Source organism: Lacerta agilis, chromosome 6 (assembly GCF_009819535.1).
Source record: "Lacerta agilis isolate rLacAgi1 chromosome 6, rLacAgi1.pri, whole genome shotgun sequence".
NCBI lineage: Eukaryota > Metazoa > Chordata > Lepidosauria > Squamata > Lacertidae > Lacerta > Lacerta agilis.
Window position 1 is genome coordinate 5,632,277 of NC_046317.1, and position 23,946 is coordinate 5,656,222.

Sequence of the window (23,946 nt, forward strand, 5' to 3'; positions counted from 1 at the left end):
ACCTTCCCTACCATAGGAAAAGTACACCAGGTCCCCTATAGGCAATTTTTACTTGTCACATGCAATCAGGCAAATGGTTTACTGCAAGCCTATTTAAGTCGTGTTTTATGCTTATGATAGATGTCAAACTTCATTCAGCAGACTCTTTGCACTTATCTGCAACTATTCGAAATAGTTTACCAAGCGTCATTTAATCATATTAGAAACTTGAGGTCAAAACAAGAGGCTATATCTAACCAAGTCACACTGGCTGTAGACCCACTGAAATCAAGGGTTACGACTGAATTTTAAGTCTGTTGATTTTAATTCATCTTCTCAGAGTATGCCTTTGTCAGGTTTATCTGCATTTTTTTAAAGACTCCCTTAAACAATATTTTAAGAAGAACAAAAGCTGTCAACGTGGAACGTTCCTCAGCCCAGTTTCATCAAAACCACTTCTCTTGCATGTCAGGCTATAGCACCAGGTGGCCCCAGTTACTACTAATGCAGCTATGCATTAAGAAGATAAAACAATGTTCCATCTGATTCACTGTTCAGTCGTGTCCGACTCTTCGTGACCCCATGGACCAGAGCACGCCAAGCACCCCTATCCTCCACTGCCTCCCGCAGTTTGGCCAAACTCATTATAGTCGCTTCGAGAACACTGTCCAGAGTGTCTCGTTCTTTGACTCACTACAATACCTCTATTAACTGCCAACTACAGACATTCACCTTACACAGAAAATCCAAAGGCAATAACTGAGCTTAAAGGAGTTTTTGCATGCCTCACAGCTTTCCGTTCAAACAACAAAATGTTGGAGATACAAAGGTGCCACTAGCCATTCCTACCTGCACTCCTACTTCACACTAGGCTACCAGCAACTAGGATGGGGAGAGGGATTTATATCTGGAAAACAGCATGTGGGAACCCTCCATCCCGTGGTGGTGTTGCTTCAATCAGAAACTGAAACCATAGCCTCATTTTAAAATGCAGGATATAAATGGATGGATGCATACATAAATAAAACAGGAGGACCCAACCACAGATCTCCTGGTGTCATGTGGAATTTAGCATCACTTCTGGAAATTCACTGTGCTTCAGGCTGTCTAGCTCAGGATGGATTCAATTCAAGACCAATTATTATAACAATTATGTAGCCATCAAAATAACATTTTAGAATATTCAAAATACTTCACATACATTTCCTTCTCCTATTCTACAACCTTTTAAGGTAGGTCAGTATTATTATCCCATGTCTTGCATATGAGAAGTGAAGGGCAAGAGACAGGTGATTGTCTTAAGGTTCCAAAGTAAGCTCATGGCAGGCCCAAGACCTATAGCAGGGATTTACTGACCTATATAGTTCAGTTCCATGGTCACTACAACAGCACACCAGCTCAGCATTAGTTGATTTAATTAAAGCTGCCCATTTGTAATTCAGATGCTTCCTACATAGAAGGAAGAAAACTTTGAACTCCCCTGCCTTGAATTCAAATTTCATTTAAAGCAGCTTTGTTTTTAAACAAGGAAATTTGACTATAATTTAATTTTTAAGAGCCACAAAAGTATTTTTAAGGCATTTCAAAGATTTGAGATACCTCCAATTTGATGCAGATGCTAGATTAGACCATTTGGATTTTTCAGTCAATCAGCACCAGAGAAATTGAAAGAACTCCAGGAAAGGGAGGGGTAGGTATAACAGAATGCACTGGTAGTCATAGGGTGCCATGTGATCAAACCACAAAAAGATGTGACAGTGTATAATTTAGGAACAAGAAACTAGATGAATTTCCAAATGACTAAAACAGGTATAAAAAGGATAATTGCTGGCCATCACCTCCGGGGATTTACAATTAATCTAGATCTTAGGACAGCAGTCCTTAAGAAAATGGACAAGAGCAAGTTACTCTGCAATTTGTAGAATCACCTACCCTATAAATTCCTCTGTGGAAAGGAAAAAAGCATTTTGCGTCAGATTTTTGAAGAACCCCCTTCAGAGGTTCAGTTCCCACTCATGAGCATCCCTAGTTATCCACTGTATGAAAACTCTTTACAGTGGTACCTTGGTTCTCAAACACCTTGGTGCTGAAACAACTTGGAACCCAAACACTGCAAACCCAGAAGTAAGTGTTCTAGTTTGCAAACTTTTTTCGGAATCCGAACAGGCTCCGTTTTGAGTGTTACACTTCTGTTTCGAGTGCCACACTTCCGTTTCGAGTGTTACGCTGAGGCCTGTCTGTTTTTGCTATTTATTTTGCGGTTTTTGCGGCTTTTTTGTTTTGTTTTTGTGACTGTGTGGAACCCAGTTCAGCTACTGATTGATTGTGTGACTGCAGTACGTTGTTTATTGCTTTCATTTTATGGACCAATGGTCTTGTTAGATAGTAAAATTCTCGTTGAATTGCTGTTTTGGGGGTTGTATTTAAAAGTCTGGAACAGATTAATCCATTTTGCAATACCTTATGGGAAAGCACGCCTCGGTTTTTGAACGCTTTGGTTTTGGAATGGATTTCCAGAATGGATTAAGTTTGAGAACCAAGGTACCACTGTACTTCGGCCAAGATCTATTACAACTTCTCCAGACATCTCTTTTATCAATGTCTCTCCAGCTTTGAACTGCATTTCTGACCCAACAGCAAAACATTCCTTATTACTCTTGCCTTCCCCAGTGTCTCCCATCTCCTATTCTTCTGGGACCCTCCCAGGGTCAGAGATACCTAATGGTTTGGAATCCAGGACCTCTAACCCACCCCAGCACCCTCCCGATCCATTTCCTGAGAAAGGGAGCAGCTTCCGTATTCCTTGCCCCACTCATGACCCTTAAAGAGTAATAGATTTACAGTGCATAAGCTGTCTTGGAATAGACACGTGAAGTGTTATCCTGTTTGGCATGCAGAGAAAGTGTGGTAAGCAGTGGGCTAAAATGGCAACAAACTGCAAAATAAAACAACAACAACTACAGGCTGCCAGAAACTGAATTAAAGCTTGGATCAAATCCACACAGATTGTTTTTTCTGCATTGATTTGTCATTTGACCCCACTGCTTATCTTCAGTCTGGCAAATGATAGGAGCAGTTCTCACCTATGATAAAGTGGCCTCTGGTGTCCGGTCCGGCAAGCCTCTCCCACTATAAATATGTTACTTTTTAAGTTGTCACCAGTTGGCTGCTGTTTTTCCTCTTTTCATCGTTGCCTAAGTTTTCTCCCTCCCCTCTTTCCCATCCTGGGTACACAATCATTAATTTTCGAACCATAACCTCTTGGGAGGAATCAACCTTAAAAAATAACGAACAAACAAAACCCCCACCACTAAGCTCTTATTCTATAAAGCTCAAACTACGTAAATAATTCTCAAACGCTGGTGGAAAAAAGGAAGCCCTTTGCCCCGGTTTTTTCTCCCTAGCCGTTTCTGCCTTCCACGCCTCACTCGCGAGTAAATCCGCATCCTCCATTGAGCTTCCTGTTCGAAAGGACCACATGCGCTCGTTATGGGCAGTGCAGGAAAAACGATGGTGTGTGTGGGGGTGTGTGTGTGTCAGAACCCCCCCCCCCCCGGAACTCTCGCGGAAACATCGCGAACTCGCCAGACCCCTAATCCTCATATACACACTTAATTGGGCCAATTAATTCCCCTGGATCCAACGTGGCTGACTTGTGAGTAAAGATGCCCTTCTGGATTCCCGGTGGCGCGGCTGGGTTCAGCCTTTTACGCACGAGAAGGAGAGGAGGAAGCGGCGGCCAAGGGGCTCCCTTCGCTCCTTCTCCCCTCCCTCCCCGCACGCCATCGCTCCCTCTGGACGGCGACCGGGGAGATTCAGGAGGGGGGGGGACTACTTGCGCCCCCTCTCCCGGCCCTCGGTCCGAGTTCCCTCCACCCTCACCGGGGTCCCCCCCTCCAATCCCCGGCGCGCCTACCTGCGTCTCCGCGTCTCTTCTCCACCCTCCCTGCGCCGTCGCCTCCAGCTCCGGCTTTTGCAGCTCCCCCCGCGGCGTGGAAGGGCATGAGCGGCCGCTATATGGCTGGCTGGGTTCCTCCTCCGCCTTCGTCACGAAAGGGGAGGCGAAGGGAAGAGGAAACGTCGCCGCGCGTTGCCAAGAAGCTCCGGCTACTGGCCGGAGAAGGGAGTCCTTCTTGAGCGGTGTCCACGCACGTGCCGTCGGGGGAGGCGGCGCTTCCAAAGGCAGGTCGCCGCGCGGCCTTCTTGCCGGATCCTGCTTAAAACACCGCCGCCGCCGCCACCGCAATGCAAAACCAAAAGAAAAATCCCTCCCTGTATAAGGTTGGGGGAGAAGAGAGCGGGTGGTGACAAACTTGCGTTCTTTTTGTGCCGCCCTCGTTTGGGTTGGTTCGCCCTCTGTGTTCATGTATTATTTTTCCTTATGCTGTATTCGACATTAAAGTCTTCACACCGAATGTAACTGGTCCGTGGAAAAGACTCAACGACCAGAAAATAGAGACAATGCGCGTACTTTTGTAACCCAATAAATCTTGCGGGTTTTTGTTGATGGAGCTGAGCGCTGATGGGGGGAAAAAACATCTTCACCACCACTGCCTATACCCTGAATTTGTGGGAGGGAAATAAGGATAAATGCATAAATACTACTACTATGTTACGGAAATTATGGGGGGGGGGTGTCACCTAAGCAAAGTCTCCTCCTGAGTAAACTCATTTGGGGTATGGAGTGATACCCATCTCTCTGCCATGATCCAGTAGGCGAGAGACCACGTACACAGGGAAATGCCTCAGCAGGTAATCTCTGGGTGCTTCAGGAAGCCACTGGGCTAATATCCCTCAGCTGGAATCCCATTGTCCTCTCCCAGATAAGTGCTCAAGGTATCCTTGCCAATACTTAACACCCATTCACATTGGCCCAGGGCTATCTCCCTGATATTGCTCTGTTTCCCCCATATGCTAATCTTGTTTTTCCTGTTTTTCCTATATGTCAATCATGTATAACCCTTCCCTTTCGTGATGTAGTGATGATGTAGTAATGATGTTTCCAAACTGTATTCTGGGATATGATAGGAGTTTTTAAAAGTTCTTGTAACACTGCTCCGGGTGTGCAGTTTGACTGTAACCTATTGCGCAATAAACCCTGTCTTGTCCTTGCTCCAGTGGCTGGACTTCTTTTATTTAACTCCGCAGAAACCAGTGGGCTTATCCCTAAGGGCCAGGTGGCTGGGCAGTTCCACACCTGGGATTTTACGTTACAACTACTACTACTAATAATAATAATATTATATGTCACCCATCTGACTAGGCTGCCGCAGCCACAGTGGATGGCTTCCATCAAATTGAAACATCAAACAGAGTAAAACATCAAACATTATGAATCCCTGTGACCAAGTGGGGGTGGAGGAGGGTAAATAACAAAGGAATGGCTGGGTGCCTGGATTCAAATTGTGGGCCTAAACTCACTCTCCAGCAGGGGAGAGCCGCAGTAGCAAAAGTGAAGGAGGAGTGTAGTGTGAGAATGTAGGCCTTGAGAACCTTTTCATATCCTGTTTAGTATCATCCAGTGCTGCCCCTGTTGCAATTAACAGACCACACACTGCTAAGTAAGTTAAAAATGCTTTACTTAAAGATTCAAAGGTCAGATACATGCATTTATCCAAGCAGCAGCAGAGAACACAGGCAGAATACCTTTGGGTAGAAAATACAGAAAGATGATTTCAAACATGCGCTCTAAGCTAGTTGGACATGTCTTCCTTTGTTAGTTACATGGAGAAAGAGAAGAGGAAGAAGCTTCACTTCCTTATGAAGAAAAGGGGACATGACCAACTTAAGACAAGAAAAAGAACTGTGGTCTTAGCCCAGGGGTCAGCAACCTTTTTCAGCCATGGGCCGATCCACCGTTCCTCAGAACATGTGGTGCGACGGACTATATTTTGGGGGGGAAAACGAATTCCTATGACCCACAAATAACCCAGCGATGCATATTAAATAAAAGCACACATTCTACTCGTGTAAAAACACTGGGCAGGCCCCACAAATAACCCAGAGATGTTTTTTAAATAAAATAACATATTCTACTAATGTAAAAATACGCTGATTCCCGGACCATCCGCAGGCCGGATTGAGAAGGCGATTGGGCCACATCCGACCTCTGGGCCTTAGGTTCCTAACCCCTGTCTTAGCCCCTTCATATACTAAACAGCTGTCATGCAGTTATGCTTGACTGCAAATTCCCACATAATTCTGCCACTGCAAAAGTACTCTACCACCCAGCTCATTCCACTATAATTTTTCTATGAAGCTCATTCTAACAAATCTTAGACCAAACGCTGCCAGCCGCAGCTCCACTCTACTCAAGCCTCACCCAGGGATGGAGAGAGGAGAGTCATGGCAATGCTGCTTGCTCACACGCCTCAGCTGCGGTGTGCCAGACTCCGCCACTGCTTAGGGAACTATTAGGGAAGTAGCTCAGTGGTAGAGCCTCCTAGAAAGGGCATTCGAGTAGAGAGTGTACCAGGCTCTCCACCTTCAAGTATCCAGCTGAGCAACATCCAACCACCTCATTTTGGCACCATTATGTTCCCTTAACCTCCATCAATTGTAAAGTGTTCACTCTGCATTTGGGTAAAAGCCGCTTCAACTCGTATCAGTGAATAGAAGAGAACTAATGCCCAGGAAGAATGGCAAAACATTTTTTACATCCTTTTGCCACAACATCAGTCATTCTCACAGCCCCTTGTAATCAAGCTGGTTAATGAAAGACCCGGCTTAGAAATAAATGCGCCCCTCAAAGCTGCCCATGAGTTCTCCCCCATGTCTTCAGATGCCCATGAAATGAGGAGAGAAACCAAATAGAAAACCTTCTTGAGCCAAAAGATAATGGCCACCTTTTGAATCAAAATTCCCATTAAAAAGTTGTCTCTAAACAACTGGCTTACAGGTAGATCTAGGTAGCCCCAAAAGCTCTTGATATTAGAGCCCCATATTACATCTGAGAGATGAGTTTAGTTTTATAAAGCTCTAACAGGACAAGATAAACTTCCCACCCGATCCTTCTGAAAAATAGCGTTAGCAGTTACACTGGCTGTGGCGGATGTGGCTTTCAAATGTGCAGATCAAGAACCAGAGCTTTTAAACATCACACCCAATAATTTATACATATCAGTTGCTCAAGCAGCTGGCTACCTGATTGCCCCCAATATTTATTCCTCCATGTGATTTGGCTGACCAGTGTCAAAGATATCTGTGTTAATCATTAATGACTCTTTCTTGCAAATGGAGCCTGTAATTATTTTAATTACCATTGTCCGAACTTTTTGACATTTCCTTTCCTTCTGGCTTCACTGTTTACAATTCACCACAACTAGTGTCTCTCTGTGTATAATTTCTCAATCCTTAGCCTTCCCCATACAGATCAGTCTTCTGTGCGTTTGCTAATCCTTTCCCACAAAAGCTGGTATATGAACATTTTGTTCCTGACTGAATGTTTTCCTGAGCGTTTGGAATAGTCATGGACACCAGCGTAATGTTCATGGCCACAAGTACAAGATGTTATTTATGCTGCCCTTCAGTTAAAAACTCCAAGGGCAGCTCACAACTTCATACAATACAATGCACACACGGTTTTAAAACTCAAGAGACACAGAATAAATGAATAATAAAGTCAGTGTAATCCCTGGGCACAATCGGTTAAAGACAGCTTTAGTGATATGTTAAAGGCCTGGCAGCCGCACGGATGTTAACTAGCCCAGAGATGGAAAGAAGACAAAGTCCCTACCAGAGAAGAATGGCAAATGAAGCTGTTGGATCATGCCGAAATGGCAAAACTGATCGGAGAGCTCAGGAACCAAGAAAACCAAAACTTCAATAAATAATGGGGGGGGGGGTTATAATTTATCTAGGAAACCACTGTAAGCAGATGAAAACATTAACAGGATTGCAATAACACTTGTAAATATTATGGACAAAATGGAGAGGCATAAAATATGGATTATGAAATAATATGCGGTTGAAAAGGTTGACAATAGGACCCACGGAGGGGAAGGTCGGAATTCCAGAGATTCAGGGAAATCTCTTAAGTATGGATATATATTTTGTATTGTTATAAATCTATACAGTTAAAAAAAAAACCAAATAAAAATTATTTCAAAGGAAAGAAAAGAAAAAGGCCTGGCAAATAAATAATTTGCCTAGCACCAGGAGGAAATTGCAGGAGATGCCAGTGGATCCCACTCTGTCTACGAACTGCAGCGGATCCAAATGATGTGCACACTCTTTATTATAATATAGATTTTCATCCACCAAAGGTGGTTCTTGCATGGGCATAGCTGGGGGGGGGGAGGCAGCTGCCCCCCTAAATCAATCAAAATGAATAGAAATCTGAGGTTTTGCCCCCCCCCAAAACAAATACTGGCTACGCCCTTGGGTTCTTGTGTGAGGGAAAAATCAGATCCTTGGAGACTCAAGCAGAAGTTGAACAAGTTTTATTTAAGAAAGCAAAGTGGATAACACAAGGGATGTTTTAGGAGATAATGTTCTTTCAGGAAACAGTTAACCTATTAATAATTATACTAAATTGAATAGATATGACAGGCCTCTCATCAAGCACAGCTTCTTTAAAACCTAATAATAATAATAATAATAATAATAATAATAATAATAATAAAACTTTATTGTCACTACACCACCTGTTCAGTTGCTTATGTTCTGTTATTACGTTTCAGGTAGATGCTATAGGCTTCTAGACTAGATGGTAAAATGCTCAGCTTATTTCCAGTTATTTTATTATTATTATTATTATTTATTGAATTTTTATACCGCCCTATACCCTCACGTCTCAGGGTGGTTATTACACTTCACTTCACTTCACTTCACTTCACTTCACTTCACTTCACTTCACTCAGTTGTTGCATAGTACTTTCTTAGACAGGCTTTTGACATTCACACTTCCTGAGGTACTCCAAATACAATGGAACCTCGGTTTTCAGAAGTAATCCATGACAGAGGCATGTCCTCAACCTGCAGTGTTCACATCCTGAAGCGCCAAGTCTGCACAGGCGCTGGCGCAATTTGGCGCTTCTGCGTATGCGTGAGCGGCGAAACCCAGAAGTACCCCGTTCCGGTACTTCCGGGTTTCCTGCGGTCCACAACCCGAAGACACGTAACCTGAAGCGGCCGTAACATGAGGTATGACTGTAGTACTGCAGACCCAGGGGATCCCCACACCATCCCTTAACTGGCCTGGGAGTCTTCCCTTTCTAGAAGATCTCTCCCTTCCTGACTCGAACTCAGCCCCTCCAGTTCACTCCTGTCTGAATACTCTCCCTAGACACTCAGTCTTCCAAGCTAAGCTCAGAGTCTCCTTTCTCTAGCTGTAGATATTTCCCTCAGGATGGATGTGAAGCACACTCTCCCTAACTCTACCTCACGGTTTCTCTTAAACCACCTCCCTATCGCTATCCCTATCTATCTGGCATGAGCGTAGCGGGGGGGGGGGGGTCCGTGGCAGAGAGGGGCAGCTGCCCCCCATCAACTAAATCAATACAAACTGAGTTTCTGCCCCCCCATACATTCTGGCTTTGCCCATGCTAGCTGGACATTCCCTCAGAAACGGTTCCTTTTATTTTCCCTCCAAAAGTTCTGCTCCCCCTCCCCCCCCAAGCTGGCTGCCTTGGTAGCCAATCAGAAAGAGGCTACAGCCGTCTGGTGGGATTTCTGAGGCACTGCACCACCAGGCAATCTTCTCTGGCTCTGCTGTCTGTCACACCAGGCAAACCTAGCAGGGTGGTGGTGGTGGTGAGGATTGTATGAAAACCGGGGGCCACGACTGAAAAAGCCCTGCTCCAGCAGTCACTACCTGCTGTGAGGAAGGGGGCCTTTCAGGAAGGCCTCTGAAGATGACCTACAAAGAAATTTCAGAAATAGACTGGAAAGAGAAGTGGCTGAATTGCAACTAATCACCAAACTTAAAACCATGGAGAAACCTGGTTGGAACAAAGACATTGGATTCTTATCTCATTATACATAACAAAGCTATCTTTAGCCATCTCACCCCTTGCCTTTCCCTGCAAGACTAATTGCAGCCGTTAAGAGTAGTCAACAGGTTTTCCACACCAATCAGCTGATCACCCATTCCCACCACCCTTCTGAGTAATACCCCTCCCCACTCCCTCACTATATTTAAGGATCTGGTGACTTCTGTTTCAGTGTATCTGAAGAAGTGTGCATGCACACGAAAGCTCATACCAAGAACAAACTCAGTTGGTCTCTAAGGTGCTACTGGAAAGAATTTCCTATTTTGTTTCGACTATGGCAGACCAACACGGCTACCCACCTGTAATCTGAAGATGACCGTAAGGTTTGAGCAGGCTTGTGTGAGAAAGACCCTGTTCCTTATAGATTACTTTGTGTTTTATTATGTTTCTGGTGGTGTTAGCCGCCCTGAGCAGCATTTGGTGGAAAGGTGGGCTTTGTGGGCAAGAAATAATAGAAATAAGATTGATAGAGCTGTCTTTCTATCAGGGCACTAAGATAATTTTTTAAAAAGAATCATTTAAAAGATTATAAGAGAAACAGAGCTGAAATATTGTCTGTGGGACAACAGGATCCTGGAGACCACAAGGGACATCTAGTCCACCCCCCTACAGTGCAGGAATCTCTTTGCCGAATGTGGGTCTCGAACCCATGACCCTCACATTAAGAGTCTCATGCTCTACTGACTGAGCTGGGCCCTGGGCTGTGGCTTTGGTATCTTTGAGAAAGACTTTGGGGCAGATTTATGGAAGGTAGGTCTATGAACAACTTTCAGACATGAGAGGAAATGGAACCTCCATGTTCAGTGGCAATGTACCCCTGAGTGCCGGATGTCTGGGACTTTCATTCTGCTGCTATCCTGCTGCTTGTGAACCTATTGAGCTAATCCACCAGTGCTTATGTTTCAGTCAAATATCGCCACCTAATGGCACCTTGCAGAAAACTATATGCTTGGGAGATAATGATACAATCCAAGGCATGTGGAGATGTTTTAACAGGGGTGTCCTAGGCTGTTGGCTACCTAGCCGCTGAATTCTTTGCCCTTCTGCAGGCTTTGTTGCTCTAAATGTAGTGGTAGTAGGTTCAGTTTTTGCTCAAATTGTGGAAAATAATGCAACAGCAGTGCAAGGAGATTGGGGCAAGAATGCCCCCTAGTTCATATGTTTTCATTGATGGCAACAGATGGCAAGCCAATATATCAGGTTTTCTCCACTAACCCCCCCCCCCTTTGTTTCTGCCGCTCTGTGTGGAGGCCAAATGCTTTGGGGAGACAAATTTGTAATGGTGGTATGAGATCATTTGGCCTGGGGTGGAGGCAAGCTTTGTTTTTTAAAATAATATTTTATTAAAATTTCAATTTTATAACATTTAAAAACATCCCTGTATTTCATAGTATTTTTTGCTCTTAAGAGCTGTTCGACTTCTCTCCCTCCCATCTCATGGTTACCATATTTTATTTCTGTGTCATTGCATTTGTATCTTTACCTGCTTATCTTTCTTCAATTCAATTGTCAAATTTTTAAATATATATAAGAAGGTATAAGACATAGTGATTGCAAGTCTTTTTAAATGAGCCCTGCTAGTGTTGTTAATTGTTTGCAATTGTCCTTCAAATATTCTATATTCTATAAATTTACCCCAGTCTTTTTGGAAAGCTTGATCACATTGGTTTCTGATTTTCCCGGTGAGCTTCGCCAATTCTGCATATTCTGTCATCTTTGTCTGTCGCAATTCAATTCTTGGTAGTTCCTGTTGTTTCCATTTTTGGGCTTGCTGCTGTAGCTGCATACTGTACATAAACAATTTTTGATCTCTCTTTGGGATTTCTTCCCCTACTGTACCCAATAGAAACACTTCTGGGTTTTTTTTAACAAATGTACACTTGTACAATTTCTTTAACTCATTATATATCATCTCCCAGTAAACTTCTACTTTACTGCAAGTCCACAACATATGATAGAAATTGGGGTGGAGGCAAGCTTTGAGAAAGAGCTCCACTGCCACCTTCTTGAGATATGCAGGGTTGCCATCTACTTGTTCTTTTCTTTCCCTGTTCTTTACTGCAATGATTCTCTTGCTACCAACCTATCATGCAATTGCAGAGCAATGTGGAAAGCTTCTTATGGGGGGTAGGGTTGTCAACCTGTGGGTCTACCAAACACTCTGTGCTGCTGGCAAGGTACAAAACAAGCCTGGAAAATTGTGTTTTGGTTTAAGGAGACACAATATGTGCAGGCATACACTGTATATGCAAAATGGCTTGTGCTTGGCCTGTAATGATGGGCACCAATCTGAACTTATTCCATGGTTTATTTCTGTAGACTGTAGCATCATTAAAGTTGGCATAACTTTCCAGTATTGTTGGGCTTTAAAATTCAGGTCCCTTCTACTGAGTATTATGAAAGATTTTCCTTATCCGGATGCCACCCATTTTTGGCTGAAGCAGGGTTTACTTGGGAGTTTGTTTCCTGTAGCTGGGTTGTGTACTTCCTGAAGGAAGACGATGTGGGGTTTCATGGTGTTTACAAAGTTGGCATAACTTGATATGTAATGTATTCCCCAATGAACTCTCTTGACCCTGGTGCTATTCTTTATCTTAAATGTGACCTGGAAGGCATATATGACGTTCCTGACTTCTTAAGACCTAAAGCACAGGGCTTTTGTGTTACCAACAAACTTTAATTACCGGTATCACCTCCTGTAAAAAGAATGGCTTCCATGGATGCAATAGCATATTCCACGGAAGGTAAATGCAGGATTCAGGAGACATACAAGATAACCACATATAGTGTGTGTGGAGCCTGTATGCACTATTTAAAACACTTCATCCAGTAGATTCCAGGCTGGTTTAAAATAAGCATATATCTTGATCGAAAATAGAAATAAAAACAGCTTGCACAAGTCAGTGCCCTTGTCCGCATGTTACAGACTAGCAATGGGTCTGCTGTTTCCTACCATTAAAACTCCCCCCTTTGGCTGCCCCGTGTGACAATGTGCTTGCCATATCCTGGTTCCAAAATGGGGTTGCCATATTCTAGTTCCACGAGCTATGGTTTTCCCAGTAGTAATGTACGGAAGTGAGAGCTGGACCATCAAGAAGGCCGATCGCCGAAGAATTGATGCTTTTGAATTATGGTGCTGGAGGAGACTCTTGAGAGTCCCATGGACTGCAAGAAGATCAAACCTATCCATTCTCAAGGAAATCGGCCCTGAGTGCTCACTAGAAGGACAGATCCTGAAGTTGAGGCTCCAGTACTTTGGCCACCTCATGAGAAGAGAAGACTCCCTGGAAAAGACCCTGATGTTGGGAAAGATGGAGGGCACAAGGAGAAGGGGACGACAAAGGATGAGATGGTTGGACAGTATTCTCGAAGCTACTAACATGAGTTTGGCCAAACTGCGGGAGGCAGTGAAGGATAGGCGTGCCTGGCGTGCGCTGGTCCATGGGGTCACAAAGAGTCGGACACGACTGAACGACTGAACAACAACAACAACAACAACAAAGTTCCACGAAAAACCTCATGAGGCTGGCTGCCATACTATGAACACTTCCCTTGGCACAAGCCCTATTAAGCGCTGTGGGAAAGTTTTTTCTGCAAGGTGCCATTAGGTGTCACTATTCGACTGAAACGTAAGGACTGCTGGATTAGCTCAACACACAAAGCTCTAAAAAGCACAGGTGTGCTGAACCTTTGTCCCTCCAGATGTTGCTGAACTACAGCTCCCATCAGCTCTAGCAAGCATAGCCAATGTCCAAGGATGATGGGAGTTGTGCTTTGGCAACATCTGGAGGACCGAAAGTTCCCCCTGCGTGGTTTAGTCCACCCTTCTGTTTCCAAAGGGGGCAGCGACGTATCCTGTTCCTACCTCCTCCTCCGGCTTCGCCTCCTCTTTCTCCTACCTGCCCTGACGAAGGCAGAGGAGGAGCCAAGTCATATAGCGCTCCCCTCCGCGTGCGGAGATGCAAAAGACGCGAGGAGAGAGAGACACGGAGACGCAGGTAGGCGCTCCGGGGACGGTGGTGATGGGACTCGGACTGGGGCGAAGGGCGATGGGCGGTGAAGGGCTGGGAGAGGGGGCGCAGGTATCCCTCCTGAATCTCCCCGGTCGCCGTCGAGAGGGAGCGATGGCGTGCGGGGAGAGGAGAAGGAGCGAAGGGAGCCTGTTAGTCCCTTCTTCTTCCTCTCCTTTCCGTGCGTAAAGGCTGAGCCCACCGGGTTCCAAACTGGAGTGGGAACCATCGTTTTCTAACTTGGATGAAATAGAAAACTATGGTTATTTGGACGATTTCTGGTTTAATTACAGCTTGGGCAAAGGGCCGTGTAAGCAAGGATAATCAGAACTGGCGGCCAAAAAGTGCTGTGTATGTGTGATTTATCCCTCTAAACTGATATATCACCTTAAACGCAAGGGCTGCAAGTGGTGAAATCTTACCTTTATGGAAGATTTCCTTTGAAGGCATTAAAGGAACAAAGATAATGTCAGAAAACATTTCCTGCAACTTTTACCTCCATTAATACTCAGCCGGAACAAGTCTTTTGAAAGATACATATTTTGTTGTTGTTTAGTCATTTAGTCATGTCCGACTCTTCGTGACCCCATGGACCAGAGCACGCCAGGCACTTCTGTCTTCCACTGCCTCCAACAGTTTGGTCAGACTCACGTTGGTAGTTTCGAGAACACTGTCCAACCATCTCATCCTCTGTCGTCCCCTTCTCCTTGTGCCCTCCATCTTTCCCAACATCAGGGTCTTTTCCAAGGAGTCTTCTCTTCTCATGAGGTGGCCAAAGTTTTGGAGCCTCAGCTTCAGGATCTGTCCTTCCAGTGAGCATTCAGGGCTGATTTCCTTAAGAATGGATAGGTTTGATCTTCTTGCAGTCCATGGGACTCTCAACAGTCTCCTCCAGCAGGTGTGTAGGGTGGAGTGCTGCTCCCTAGTGCGCACGCACATTGTGACTTCATGGCGCGCGCACACAGCATGTTGGACACCCTCCGACCTGAGGGGCTCATATTCCAGCGTCATAACTTTTATATGTCTGTTGTCTTTGTCCATGGAGTTTCCTTGGCAGGAATACTGGAGTGGCTTGCAGGTGGATCACGTTTAGTCAAAACTCTCCACTATGACCTGTCCATCTTGGGTGGCCCTGCACAGCATAGTTCATAGCTTCTCTGAGTTATTCAAGCCCCTTCGCCACGACAAGGCAGTGATCCATGAAGGAGGATACAAGTTTAAGGCAGCCTTTTTAACCATACATCCTGAGATGTTGTTAGACTACAAGTCCTATTCCTAGATAGGAAAATGAGTGGTCAGGGATGATGGGAGTTGTAGTCCAGCAACATCTGGGGACCCAACCAAGATTGAGAGGTGCTGGCTCTGAGAATGAAGGGAACAGTTTATGGTTTTGAACAACCCCCATCTTCTACAGCTTTCACAACTTTCATCAGTCTGAAGTGGTGTGTTTAGAAATGTTTTCTGGCAGCCAGGAGGCCTAGGGACTTGTTTTGTAAAAGAAAGAGTGAGAGAGCACTGTGCTTCTTAGAATGATTATAATTATACATCATGTAATAAAGGATGATAAGTGCATGGTCATAAAAAGCTGAGCTACTTCATATAAGTAAATTTTGTCCTCTGCAGTGCGTTAGCCTGACACCATGGTGGGTGAAGAAAATATCTCCGTAAGGAATCGCCGATTAACTTATGAGACTGCAGAAGAGAAAGGAGACTTGTCAAAGAGGCATGAAGCAGGCTGGTCTTTCCCACAATCAAGCAATGGTGAGATTTCATCAGTAACTGCAGATATCTTACACACACCCTACGACAAAACACATCTTGTAAACTATTTTATCATTTGTGATAGAAACAAAAATGCTGCTTTCAAGCCAAGTTTCTGTGTGTGGGTTGGGTTGTGGGTGTGATATTGTGGGTGCCAGGGAAGGCCTCTGCTGACGCGTGCACTTAGAATTGTCATATTGATGACCACTGGATTCTAACCATAGCTTAGGACTCAAATGATGAATTGAGTTATGATGAATTTGCGTAGCTGGCAAATTTTGTTTTCAAGCTGTTCCTGTTTTCTGTCCTCACAGCACTCAACTTTGTAAGCCCAGTCCTGTTTGAAAGCTCAGACCCTGTCTCTAGGGTGCAGGACCTTTGGGAAGCTGAGTGATGGCCCTAATTGTGGTTTGTCAATCTGAAAAAATGCCAAACCATCTTTATATTTCCTTAGCCATGGGTTGGCGTGATGTCTGAAGTGAGCCAAAAGGGGCATTTTTCCTGGATGGATGATTTATTTATTTATAAAAAAAACCACTTATTCCTAATTCCAGTTACAGGTGGGTAGCCATGTTGGTCTGCCATAGTCAAAACAAAATAAAATAAAAAATTCTGAAGAAGTGTGCATGCACACGAAAGCTCATACCAAGAACAAACTTAGTTGGTCTCTAAGGTGCTACTGGAAGGAATTTTTTATTTTATTTTGTTTTCACTTATTCCTAAATTATTCTAAAAGGGCACTGTTCTTAATTTAGCACCTTTTTTGGTTCGGATAAAAGGTCTAATGAGTTAAAAAAAATCCAAGCCAGTTGTGAAGAATCTGCCTTGGTTCGCATCTTGTTTTATTTCATTTGTTGGGTTTTGGGTGGAAAGAAGCCTTCGTGGAAATGGAATGTTCCGCCACTGGAGTTTGATAGGGGATTGGGCTGGTGTACCACTAAAGATAATATGCAATGGTATATGTTCCTGGAAGGGCATTGAAAATGCCTTTGTCCTTCTCTCAAATAGTGTTGGCAGGTAACTTTTCAACTTGGTACTCGGCCAGTTCTGAGCTTCTTTGCCTTGTGCTAATAATTTGACCTTAGCACTGTATTTGTTCCCTTGGGTGACTAGCTTCTCTTTTAGCTGTGCTTCAGCTCTGTGAAACCACTGTAGGGTATTCTCCTTGTGCCCTAGTTTTACCTGAGCAAGATACAAATTCATAGCTCACTCACCTGCATTGTGTACTGGTTTGTACTGGTGCTTACTGGTCTGTACTGGTTTGCACTGGTGCGTACTGGTTTGTACTGGTTCACTTTCCTCTTGCTTCCTATTACTTGCTGGTACATACTGGTTTGTACTGGTGCTTACTGGTCTGTACTGGTTTGTACTGGTGCTTACTGGTTTGTACTGGTTTGTACTGGTGCTTACTGGTCTGTACTGGTTCGCTTTCCTCTTGCTTCCTATTACTTGCTGGTGCGTACTGGTCTGTACTGGTGCTTACTGGTCTGTACTGGTTCGCTTTCCTCTTGCTTCCTATTACTTGCTGGTGCGTACTGGTGCTTACTGGTCTGTACTGGTTTGTACTGGTGCTTACTGGTTTGTACTGGTTCGCTTTCCTCTTGCTTCCTATTACTTGCTGGTACATACTGGTTTGTATTGGTGCTTGCTGGTCTGTACTGGTTTGTACTGGTGCTTACTGGTTTGTACTGGTTTGCTTTCCTCTTGCGTCCTATTACCTGCTGGTGCTTACTGGTCTGTACTGGTTTATACTGGTGCTTACTGGTTTGTAAGCAATGCTTTTCCCCCTTTACAGAAGCTGCACAAATCTGAACTGATCCTCAAAAAGCAGGGCTTTTCCCTTTGCAAAAAAGCTGCAAAACTTTGAGCTGATTCTCAAAAAAAACCAACCATGGGTTTTAGAGGAGGAAAACCAGAAAAATATTTTTTCCCTGGTTTCCTCCTCTGAAAACGAGGTGCGCCCTATGGGCCGGAGCGTCCTATGGAGCGAAAAATACAGTATTCACGTCAAAAGCTAACCCCCTTCTTTACTCAAGTAAAGAAAAGAGTTGTCATGTGACCTGGAATAATAACATTGCTATAATTATTTAAACTTCACAACTAACAAGAAATACTGATGGAATGCTCAGGTTGCTTTTTATCAATTTAATTCTGAATTTGTCCAAGTATATTGATTCCAATAATCCTAGTTTCTACATTTGAACCATTTTGTCTCATATAGCAAGCTAAATAGTTCACATAGCAAGTTCTTCATTTAGCAAACCATCAGATTCAGCACAACCACAGCCATTCCCTGAACCTTCTTTCATACTTAAGAGCACCTCAAAAGCAAGCTAAAGGGAAATTCATTAATAAAAGGGATCTTTATTTATCCTTTATTAATATGAATGTTCCCTTCACTAGTTTGGCTGGAATTTCATTCAGCATGTGTCCACTAAACTGATAGAAAGGTCAAGAGTTTCTTCTTAGTGATGATGCAATATTAAAACAGACCACAGGTTCTGCAGTTTGTCATGCTGGTTTAGTGACTCATTTTTGACAAATCTGGAAGAATATTAGTCAATTCAACTTTCTGTCCTGTGGTTCCATCCAAGTTTGGCAATGAGTTGACTGTGCAGTCTTGAATTACAGATACAGGTGGGTAGCCGTGCTGGTCTGCCATAGTCGAAACAAAATAGAAAATTCTTTCCAGTAACACCTTAGAGACCAACTGAGTTTGTTCTTGGTATGAGCTTTCGTGTGCATGCACACTTCCTCAGATACGTATCTGAGGAAGTGTGCATGCACACGAAAGCTCATACCAAGAACAAACTCAGTTGGTCTCTAAGGTGCTACTGGAAAGAATTTTCTATTTTGTTTTGAATTACAGAGTTTGAATTATATATACCCGACATGTAGCACATATTAATGCTGACCTGGCACACAAGCCCATTCTGTATGTACTCTCTGGGTTGCTGGTGTAGATCAGGCGTTGGCAACCTTTCCTTGCCTCGGGCTGGTGTCTCCAGCGACGATCGTGCAGAGGTTGGGGGAGCGCACACCCATACGCGTGCGCACACGCTATTTCCAGCGTACGTCTGGGTCGGAGGATGCCTAAGAAAGGTAAAATCATCTTCCTGGGTGATTTTAATGCAAGAGTTGAGTGAGAGTTTGACACGTGGCCTGGAACTATTGGGAAAGAAGGAATTGGCAACAGCAACCAGAACAGAATCTTACTTTTGACTCTTAAGATTTTGTTCATGGAAGACAATCTTACTCATCTATGAGTGATTGCCAAAGAAGAAGAAGGGCTGGAGGTCAGGTGGGGTGGGTTAAAGTCTAACAATTTCACAACCAGAAAACTGTTTCCTATAGAAAAAGATTCAGTAACCATTAGTGTGAATGCCATCGACCCAAAGCAAAGTGGGAAAGTGCTAGAACAGAATACAGAGGTCCCATCTTTACTACCTGGAGGTGAAGTCACCTCTTGACGTCTCTCAAAAGTAGGTGATGACACTAAAAGACATAAGATGCATCAATGTATTCCATGCCTACAGCAAGGAGAAATTGCACTTGCATCGTTGTTCCAGGTCAGTGTCCCTGCTGCAGCCCTCTTGAGCTTGGAGATAAAGAGGGATATGTAGAAATGACCTTTCATAGGCGTATGGTGCTTGGAGTGTCTTGTATGCACAGTGGAACATAAATAAGGAGCCTCTTTCCTCCTGCCTCTTGGAACTATGCCCATCAGGACCTACTGAAGAGGAAGGCAACACTTGGGCACATTTCTGGCAATTCTCCCCTGTTACAAGTGTGTTAACTGTGGCTACCCATCCTGTTTGCACATGTCTGCAGAGCTAGTTGCAACAATTAATTAATAATTGTTGCAATAATTAAGACCTACCTTTGGCATTGTATGTGATGTAAGAATAAATGATGTTCTGTGTTGTGTTTGATAGTGCCAATCATACATTTTGTGGAGGGCTTGGTGCTAATTGCTGAGGCAGCTGGATTTCTGACTGTTGTGAAAGACAATGTCAGGAGCAAGGGAGTCTCTCCCCTAAGCATTTCGTGCAGGGCCACCTTAAGCCTATCTGGCGCCATAGTGCAAGGATCCTTCCGGCGCCCCCCATGCCCACCTTCCCCTCCGAGCGGTCAGCAGCTGCAGGGCGGCTCCTCCGTGGTTCCCTGCACCACTAGCCTCTATGGCTAAGAAGCGCCTGGTCACCAGCCTCCAGGGTTTCCCTGCGCCACTGTAGAAGATTGTGACAACGCGAATGAATGGCGTCGGTCCTTTCATCAGAAGAGCGTCTGGGAACACATGGGGTGTCGCAAGAGACCCTCTTTCCTTCCCACTGTCTGTTCTGTAGGCGCCCAGTGTTAGGCAGCTCAAACCGTAATCAAGACTCCAAGAGAAATAGATAGCAGCAGGGGAAGCAGAAAGCGTGTAGCAGAAAACGCGCAAGAAAAACCAAGGAGGTGTAGGTCTGGCCTTATGCAGCCAACCCTTCCCTTTAGGATGGCCCAGTTGGCACTTGATTGCCCAAATTAGGAGCCCTAATTGGCACAGGTCAGTAGGATGAGGATAATGGACCAAACTCTGCAGAGACTTCCTATGGCTGGATCTGGTGTTCTATGTGGGTGAAGGTCTGGTGGGTGGGATTGCTTCTTTGGAATTTTTCCTTTGCGGTTATTTAATAGGGTTTTATTACTGTGAAAGAAAGTTTACTGTCTGAGGGGTTGTTTTTGTTGTTGCTGTTTGAGGTTTACCTATTCTATTCAAATAAATATAGTTAACCTCATATATTGACTACTAATGATCCTTTAAAGGACCTGCAGAGTTAATTGGCACAACAAAGCCAAGGCTTTTAAAAAAAATGCATTTAGAAAACAATGAAGGGAACCTGTCAAAAGTCCCCATCAACTTTCTGGCAAAAGTGCACCATGGGGCGACTCGCGGGCCAGAAAGGCAAGAAACGGAAAGCCCAAAGCCCAGTATGTTTATGGCCTTGGGAAGGATCAATGGTTTTGAAATGTTGCCAGGAGGAGAAAGAGAGAGAGAGAGAGAGAGAAATGATCCGGAGTGGAATGCGACTAGTCCTCTGGATTCGCGTCAACGATTCTTTCCCTTGCTAGGTCACACCTCCCACACAAACAAACACCTTCAGCGAAAAACTCCCCAATTGCTGTGAACGTTGGCGGAGCTCCGGCCATGAAATCCATCCCGCCTTTGCTAGAGCTATAGGCTGCATTCTCCACCCCCCCCCTTTCCCACCAAAACCATACCAAATCAGCCTAAATCTGTCAGCTTCAGCTCTTTCCAGGTGGGGAATGCCTGGCCCCCTGAAAAAAACCAAATGTTTAAAAGGAGATGTTCCCACCCAGCTTGTGAAAGTGGGGGGCGGGGGGCGGACCTGTGCTTAGAACAGGGCTGGTGCAGAAGAAGCTGCTTTGGTGGAACAAGCATTCCAGAAAAATGCACATGCACATGGGCGTACCCAGCGAGGGGCAGTGGGGGCCAGCTGCCCCCCCCCCCGGAAGCAAAAAAAAATTAAATGGTTATAAAGTGATGAAACAAAACAAAATTAGGTAGGGCGATGGCGAATAATCAGTTGTTTACCACACTGAAATGGTGTAAAAACCGAGAAGTATCTAGAGCCACCTAGCGACTGGTAGAGGAATCTATGTCAGCCAGCCAGTGGGATTCAAGGGAGGGAGAGGTCTCTAGCGGGCTCTAGCAGAGAGAAGAGGGAATCTTCTAGAGGGGTCTAGTGAGTTCCGCGTCACTATATAAACTGAGCCGCCTGCCGCTAGTTCATCAGTATTTTAGTTGAATGGCTTCAAAAGATTTGGAAAAAGCAAAGTCTTTCGTGGAGTTTTATGAGTTGGGTGATACCTCTGCAGAATTAGATTTGTGGTATAATCTGTGGAAAAAGAAGGATTTAGCAGGAGACAAATTAAAGGACATTGAGGTGGCTGCACTTTTGGAGGAGGCTAATATTTTTTTCCCCTGCAACAAGGCACGCACTCCTATATTTAAGGGCTTTCCCGTCCACTACGGCTACTGTTGAACGATCTTTCAGTACGCTTTGAAGGGTAAAGACCTGGCTCAGAAGTACAATGGGAGAGGACAGACTGACTGGGTTGTGTTTGATGAGCGTCCATCGGAAATTCTTCAAGGAAAATCAGGACTGGATTGAAACGAAAGTTTTGAACGAGTTTTCTTCAAACCCAAGAAAAATGATATTAGTATAACACATGTAACTAGAATAAAAATTAAAAAAAAATTCAAGCAAATAATTGTAATAACTACCGTAATAAAGCACTGCTATAATTATATATAATTTTCTTAAAATTTTGGTTTCATTCGCCTTTTCCGTGCTGAAATGTCACAACCTGAACGACTATGGCTCCCCCCCCCCCAGTTTTGATCCTGGGTACACCCCTGCACATGCACACAAACACACACCGAAACGCCAATCGCGCTCTACTGCAGAAGGGAAATGGGCATATTTGTCTCTGTTTTGCACTCTGATTTCCAGGCTCATCGGAGCATTGGGGTGGGGAGATCCACCGTAAGCAACATAAAGCAGCACTATAGGAGTGATGTGCAGCCATTGAAAAGTTCAGCTCAAGAAGTGGGGTAGGAGCGATTTCGCTGGCACAGGAAACCAAACTGCGTAAAAAATAATAATATGAGCGGAGTCACCACTCGCGCCGATAGGCGTGTAGACATATATTATTCGGAGATCAAAAGAGGCGTGCTGCAAAAGGGAGAGAGGGATTCCCTCTGCCCTCAGACGGAAGGGCAGAAGGAAAGCGTAGCTGAGTCCCAGCTGCAGGCGCACTCCGGCTCCCAGCGGGGGCGAGGCAAGGGCGGCTGCAGTGCGCTAGAGTGGTGGGGCCCTGTGCCAATCCGGATGAGCACAGCGTGCTTCAGGGTGCTCGTAGGCAAAGCTGCCACTGCAGCTTGACAGGGAGAAGCGCGGAGCCGAGGGCGTGCACACACACACACCACCTTTGGTGGGATGAGCAGTGGCTCCCTCGCCAAGGACAGTGCAGGAGGCGGCTCCGGGCGCAGCGCGGCATAGCGGAGGCAGACAAGGGCGGCAAGCTGATGCCGGGAGGCTCTGTGTCCAGCCTCCGCCTCTTCCTTGGCGCCCTCCAGAACGTGGCGCCATGGCTCCCCACGCCACTAGGCTCTATGGCTAAGACGCCTCTGGTTTTGTGGAGGACTTGGTGTTGATTGCTGAGGCCGCTGGATTTCTGACTGTTGCGAAAGACAACCTCCAATACCCAGAGGCAGAGGAAGATGAGGAAAGAAAAGCAAAGAAAACTAAAATTGAGATTTATACTCTTATATAAAACTGCACAAAAAAACCAGTGTAGGGCTAAGTGGACTGCTGTGCCGATTCCATGCAAACAAAGGAATAGTTGATAGTTTTATGGGGCAAGAATCGTACTGATGCAGCTTTACTTGCTGGTATGAATTAGTGATGCTAGCAGCAGGCAAGGCCGAAAAGTGATGTGAGCAGAACTTTGGGCCCATTTCATGGTAGGTCAGTGTTTTTCAACCTTTTCTGGGCAAAGGCACACTTGTTTCATGAAAAAAATCACGAGGCACACCACCATTAGAAAATGTTAAAAAATTTAACTCTGTGCCTATATTGACTATATATAAAGTAATTCTCTTGAATTTTTCAATTTTTCCCACGGCACACCAGGAAACATCTCGCGGCACACTAGTGTGCCACGGAACAGTGGTTGAAAAACACTGTGGTAGGTCAATAATGGAGACTGCAGGAGAGAAAGAAGACTTGTCAAAGAGGCATGAATCAGGCTGGTCTTTCCCATAATCAAGCAATGATGCGATTTCTTCATCAGTAATTGCAAAAATCTTATCTTATTTACTACTAGCTGACCCGGCCACGCATTGCTGTGGCTTAGTGGAAAGGAATTGGAAAGGAAAGGAAAGAGAAGGTGACGTTTTGAAAGTTGTACAATAGTATAATACTTGAGGGTAGACTATATATTTTGTTGTCCCATTGTTTGTGAAGACATATACCGTATTTTTCACTCCATAAGGCGCACCGGACCATAGGGCGCACCACGTTTTTAGAGGAGGAAACAAGATAAAAAAAAACATTTTTCTGGTTTTCCTCCTCTAAAAGCCCTGTTTTTTTGAGGATCAGCTAAAAGTTTTGCAGCTTTTTTTGCAAAGGGAAAAG

General features: G+C 44.7%; 2 protein-coding genes across 3 annotated transcripts in view; one reads left to right on the plus strand and one right to left on the minus strand.

The window, feature by feature from the left end:
• LOC117047998 (sterol O-acyltransferase 1-like) overlaps positions 1–3,996 on the minus strand; it is a 31,174-nt gene extending 27,178 nt beyond the window's left edge. The window contains exon 1 of the mRNA XM_033151296.1: positions 3,896–3,996. The gene's annotated coding sequence lies outside the window, so the exon portion shown is untranslated. The remainder of the gene's footprint in view (positions 1–3,895) is intronic.
• A 9,947-nt stretch (positions 3,997–13,943) lies between these two features.
• Positions 13,944–23,946, plus strand: part of LOC117047999 (sterol O-acyltransferase 1-like) — a 62,583-nt gene continuing 52,580 nt past the window's right edge. For both annotated transcript variants that reach the window (XM_033151298.1, XM_033151299.1), the window contains exons 1-2: positions 13,944–13,969; positions 15,605–15,742. In XM_033151298.1, the coding sequence (XP_033007189.1) occupies positions 15,622–15,742 (121 nt within the window). In that variant the 5' untranslated portion in view covers positions 13,944–13,969; positions 15,605–15,621. The remainder of the gene's footprint in view (positions 13,970–15,604; positions 15,743–23,946) is intronic.